The sequence below is a fragment of the Callionymus lyra genome, chromosome 9 (genome assembly GCF_982586985.1).
Source record: "Callionymus lyra chromosome 9, fCalLyr1.hap1.1, whole genome shotgun sequence".
In the NCBI taxonomy this organism is placed as follows: domain Eukaryota; kingdom Metazoa; phylum Chordata; class Actinopteri; order Syngnathiformes; family Callionymidae; genus Callionymus; species Callionymus lyra.
This window is the reverse complement of record NC_141826.1, coordinates 5,524,509-5,530,222: the sequence shown is the minus strand read 5'-3', so window position 1 is coordinate 5,530,222 and position 5,714 is coordinate 5,524,509. Positions and strand designations below refer to the sequence as shown.

The 5,714-nt window shown below is 37.7% G+C and overlaps 1 protein-coding gene across 1 annotated transcript; it reads right to left on the bottom strand.

Moving 5' to 3' along the window:
* Window positions 1-1,048: 1,048 nt before the first annotated feature.
* hs3st1 (heparan sulfate (glucosamine) 3-O-sulfotransferase 1) lies at window positions 1,049-5,364 on the bottom strand. Its single transcript, XM_087799291.1, has 2 exons — window positions 5,216-5,364; window positions 1,049-4,218 (listed from the first exon to the last, which is right to left on the bottom strand). Exon 2 carries the CDS (start codon window positions 4,087-4,089, stop codon window positions 3,178-3,180), a length of 912 nt encoding a protein of 303 aa, XP_087655417.1. The 5' UTR covers window positions 4,090-4,218; window positions 5,216-5,364; the 3' UTR covers window positions 1,049-3,177.
* Between the last annotated feature and the right edge of the window lie 350 nt (window positions 5,365-5,714).

Genomic DNA, 5,714 nt, shown 5'->3' with positions numbered 1-5,714 from the left:
GCTGCAATTGCAAAATCATTGCCCTGCACAGTTTATGTCACATGGTTGCTTAAAAAACATCACACAACATGGAGGATTCTCTAAAATCTTTAATCATGTTCGCTGAATAATTATTGATGGTCTGATGAAACTTCATGAAGCAGTGTCATTATTTTCAGAGCCCACTAGATGGCGGTCTCTGCACAATTTTCCTTTGTTTTGAACAACTGTACTAATGAAACATCACATCATTTTTAAACTGATGGCGCCACCTACTGACCTCTTAACAACATGACACTGCTTCAGGAAGCTTCATCAGACCATCACTAACAATAAACATAAATCTCCTCACAGCCCAGCACAGATCCAGATGCAACATCTACTGTATGTGTATAGATGAGATAGCGGGGGATAAATATCTAGATAAGGGCTGATCAATTGACAGATGAATCCTTCATCATTATTATACTAAATTAATTAAATTTATTTAGAGATATGTTAACTAATAAAAAATCTGCACCTCAACCTGTACCTTGATGTTAAGAACAGTGGGCTCTGTAGTGCCCTCTAGTGGGCACTGAAAATGAAAATGCTTCACGAAGCTTCATCCGTCCATCACTTCTATTTCGACCCATTTGAAGAGGCCATTAGTGTTGTCTTGATAAATCACTTGTATTTCCCCATATGTTTTATTAGGTTAAGTAAATCATTATTATTACTCCGGTTATTCATGCCCTGCTGGTTTTCAAACCTGACCTTTTGAACGCTGTGATTTAGTATACTCTATATTGCGGAGGATAATAATTTCTCTGCCTCTCTGCTCCGCCTTTTGTGAGCTAAACTTGCACCACAACACCGACGATAAAGCAACTTTCTATAGACTGTGTGCGGCAGTGGAGAAGCGCTCTCCATAAATAAAAACCATCTCACCCAGCAGCATATTTCACACAGATTTGTGCCTGAGACGAATCTCTTTGTTCCTTTTTTATATTATCAGATCCAAAACCGCAGCAAGATACATAGAGGAGGGATAAAAATAGTCATTAAAAGGAGCCAAAGAGACGACAGCTAAAAATAAATAATATCTTTATTATGGTCATAATTTTACATTTAAAAAATATATATTTACAGCAACAGTTTAGGCAAATCATGGATGTGCACATGAGCAGTTATACAACACAAAACCAAAGCATTTGACCAAAAATAAAAACCTCCACAGGTGCTAGAAAAGCAACAGCAAGTTTTAATAAAAGATTTTTTCAAACTTCACTTCTGTCAATGTTTACGTTTACATTTCTTGTTGATTTATTTTCTAATGCTTGGATACAAGTTTAGACAGTGGCAGCTCATGAAACAGACGAACATATTTGGCTTATTTATGATAATAGGTTAAAATAAACTGCTACTTCCTCAATGAATTGTGTCAAAACTAAAAATGAGCTTTTTGTTCAACTGACAAAATTAAATATGCAGGTTGAAACTGGATGAGCCGGCCCTTTTGAGAGAGGACATGCAGATGAGAGGCAGGTTTATTTTAGTCATAATTTGTTATGAATACTATAATCAAATAGAATAAAATACTTTTTTTCACATCACTTACATGTGACCATTTTGCTTTGCAGACATTTGTAAATATTAAAAATGAGACTTTATCTTTTTCAGCAAGCTGATAGAGTCGTCTAGAACAGTGTATACTAAATACTTATGATATATATGTTCTTAACATGATCGAGACCAGGTGTTGTGTCTGAAGGTGTCAGCAAAGAAGTTTGTTGGCCATAAAAAAGTCTGCTTCGCATCGTCAACATCTTTAAGAAAAGAAAGAAAATGATTCTATACAATTATAAAATTAAATGTGAAGCTAAATCAAAGTGTTGCCTGAAGTGAAGGTTGAATTAAAAACCACACCACAAGTAATTTGTGTTTGGGTTTACAAAATATTGCTTCAAATGCAAGATAGAAGGCCTAGAAAAAATAATTAAACAAGAAAATAAAAAAACAATAAACATTCTTGCGACATATTATAATTTCACCTGTTAAAATGTCAAATACTGTAGAATTTAACTGACATTACTTGAGAAAATAATGTTTAAGTGATTTGATTTAAGCCGGATAGTCATATAAACTCAGAGGTGGACAATTGCATCTCCTAAAGGGCCACTTTATCTGCTGAGACCGACAGAAGGGCCGTCACACCACAAGACGAAAGGATGGAGTAAGAGAAACTGAAATATGATGGTAATATCTGAAAACGATCCTTGAGGAACAAAAACTGCTGTAAGGATAAAGCCTAATATCCTAAATTAAAAACTAAATAAAAACAAGATAAAGAATGTGTATTTGATTATATATTATAACTGCTGTATATACTGTCATTTGTCTAAATATGATTTATCATAATTTATTGATAAGGTTTTTTATGATGAGTGACAAGAAAGATTCCCGACTGACTGTTGTTGACAAAGATTTTTATAATTTTATTAGCTGTGAAAAAGAAAGACACAAATAGAGAAAGAAAATACAAATAAAAGAGAGAGTTATCAACAGAACCAGATTTGTAATGTAATTCTAAATAATTAGCAGCAGGAATGTTTGTCAGAAACATCGAGAGAAGATGTGAGGGCCGTAAAGAATGGGGTAAAGGGCCTCTTGTGGCCCCAGACCATTAATACTATTACTGATAAATTCCTCTGTTTAAGTTTCTCTGAAATAGAAATAATATAAACCTACACTATTCTGCTTGTCAGACTTATGGTGTGTTCTTGGACACTGTGAAAAGGCTTTTTTTGGTTTTGAATTTGAAGAACCTGCTCAAGTTTAATACCTAAACTTATTAAAAGATCAATTTATTAAGTGGACTCTAGACAAAGAGATGGATTTTTTAAGTAAACCTTGAATTTAAAAAATGCTCTATACTCCACTTATACACAAGAGGGTCATCAATAAAACATTAAGTTTTTATCAACAGTTCCTGTCACAAAGTATAAATGGCAGGAACCTGACATAAAATGTTTTAAATAACTAATTCCTGGTAGAATTCAAATATTTACGTCCTTGGAAATGTAAACATTGTTCCAACCGAACCAACACAAAATGAACTGAAAGGAACCGTACAAAAGAAGCAACATTATATAAACACACTAGTAGAAAAATAAATTCAGTTTATACATTAACTTTCTGGATATTTTAGTAGAAGACTCACTTCCAGTGGAATGTCCGTCCCACCAGTTCAAAGAACTTCTTATTGGGTTCGTGAAAGAACTGGTAGAGTTTATGCAGGATTTCAGGGGCCACGCGAGGGTGCGCCCGGCCCTTGGAGTCATGTAAGCAGCGCTCCCTTCCATGGTCACGCAGGCAGTAGAATCCTTTCGTTTTATTGAAGTAAAAGTTTAAAGCGTTTATCTGAGGTTCTAGTTTTAAAAACTTTTCCACCTTCTTCATCTCCGGGAAAGGGTCCCGGATCAGCTCCTCCCCGTCCACCACGTGGATGCTGCTCAGTGGGAAATACTTGAGCCAGTTCTGCATGTGGATGTAATACAAGCTGCGGTTGAGCGCTTTGTATTCCAGATTGATCCTGCCGTCCTTCACCAGAACCGACTCTATGGGCTGGTACCGCTTGTGCTTCTGGAGGCGGTTGTAGAAAACCTGGGTGTAGTCTGAGAGGACCCTCTCGGTGGGGTCTCTGAGGATGAGCAGCAGCTTAATGTGAGGGTTCATGTTGTAGATCCGTCGCGGGACCTTGCTGGAGGTGAAGTAGGCGGGGGTCTTCTCCACCGTGAGCTGGTGGGGGTAGGCGTAAGGCATCTGCGTGAGATACCAAGACAAGCCCTTCTGAAAGTGACCCTCCCAGTCGAAGAAGTGCACTTCATTCTGAGCGGCCGCGACCGAGCTGTGCAGACTCAGCATCTCGATGAGAGCCCTGGTCCCGCCTTTCCTCACGCCGATTATTATAATCTGTGGGAGTTGCTGCAGGGTGCCGTTCGGGTGGCTGGTGGTCTCATTATAGGTCATGTCGGGAGGTGAGGAAGGGCCCTCGTCGGCCACGGGCCAGGAAGGGATGGGAGGAGATTGCAAGGCGAAGAGCAGCAGCCCGAGGAGCAGAGCTGCCATGAGGGAGGTCCTGACCCTGGAGGATTTCAGCCTGGCGGGAGCAGCAGGACTATATCCAACATTGAAAACGCCGCGGCTCGAAGACAATGCTTTGATTGAAAAAGCCAACTAAATCCTCTTTTCGGTCATCTGGAAGAGACAAAAACAAATTTAACTGAGAGTCAAAAATACAGCGAGCAAATGACTTCTGAGAAAAACAAAGGATTTCTCTAGTTTAATATCATAAAGAGATGATTCTGTTTTGGTTGAAATCTCCAGGGCAGTGACTTGAACACACATTTATATTGCTGATTGAAAAAGTCAGTTTAAATAGCTTCTGGTTACAAACAAATAACACACGCTGCTAAATACAGAAAACTGTTTGGCTCTATTGCAGAAAATTGTCGTCTTATTTCTCAATTAAGTCTCGTTGCGACTAATGATGTGTTTAATTGAGATGTTACTGATGGTTTAATAGGAAGGATTTTTATTCAATCATATGGTCATTTCAATATTATAGATCCTGAAGGATTTTTAAAAACTTGAACACAAATATAAAAAAAAAACATACATTATATTTATTATACATTTTTAATGATGCTTTTCATTTTTTTTTTTATATCTGCACACGTTAAATCTACCATCTAATTGGATTTAACAAAGTAATACATGATACTAATCATCATTATTACCAAAATGTTTAATAATCTAATAATTATCATGGTATATACATTTACTGTATATAAATATAAATGTAACAATGTATTTTTTTTAAGTTCCATAGCACTAGTTGTCTTTGTAATTTGAATTTATGAATGAGAATAAAATGTTGACCCAATAACTTTGAAGTGAAGCCTTACTCGGGTCTTACATTTTAAATGTAGATTTTGTATCATTTCTCGGAAAAAATACATACATGTTAATATTGTATACACATCTTATTTTCGCAGCAAATTTTTTAAGGTTCACTAAAATGACATTTTAAGAAAACAAAAACCTCAGATGGGTTGTAATGTCAAGTGTCTTCTCATTCTTTAAAACTGATGTCAGATATTCTGTATGTTTTAGGCTTTACACATTTTTAAATCATCCGGATAAACATACATGCAAACGAGAGGTAATAACTCCTTCTTTAAATAAGTCTTACCTTATTTATGAATCCACCAGAAGACGCATCATCTCGTTGACAAACAGCTAGATCCAAAAAGCCCAGCCGCGGGTCCAGAGTCCAGATGTGCGCAGCGAGCAGAAGAAAGTCTCCTCTGAACCAGGGCTGAACTTGAACGCAGCAGCTCCACCGTGTTGTGTTCGAGGACCAGTGTTTGCTCCTGCTTTTAAAGCGGCAGCTGCTGCGCTCGCACGACCACGTGACCACGACTGGACACGCCCCCCTTCCTGACTCACGTCCATGCAATGCTATTATTTGTTGGACGGCGATAAGACTGCAGGAGTTTCTTGAATTAAAGTGTGTAACTTTTTATGATGGATGACCTCATCTCCGCTGGCGTCATAATGTGTATCTGCCATGGCAAAATGCAGAGTTCCTCCCGTGCAAACTTCTGAACTGCACCCTCTATTTAGTAGACACACATCTACGTCTGGGGCCAAGTTTATTTGGTAACAAAAAAATGCACTGAGGCGGAGCA

Excerpts from the sequence above, each read along its gene's own strand:
- hs3st1 (XM_087799291.1), bottom strand. The coding sequence starts at position 4,089 with ATGGCAGCTCTGCTCCTCGGGCTGCTGCTCTTCGCCTTGCAATCTCCT.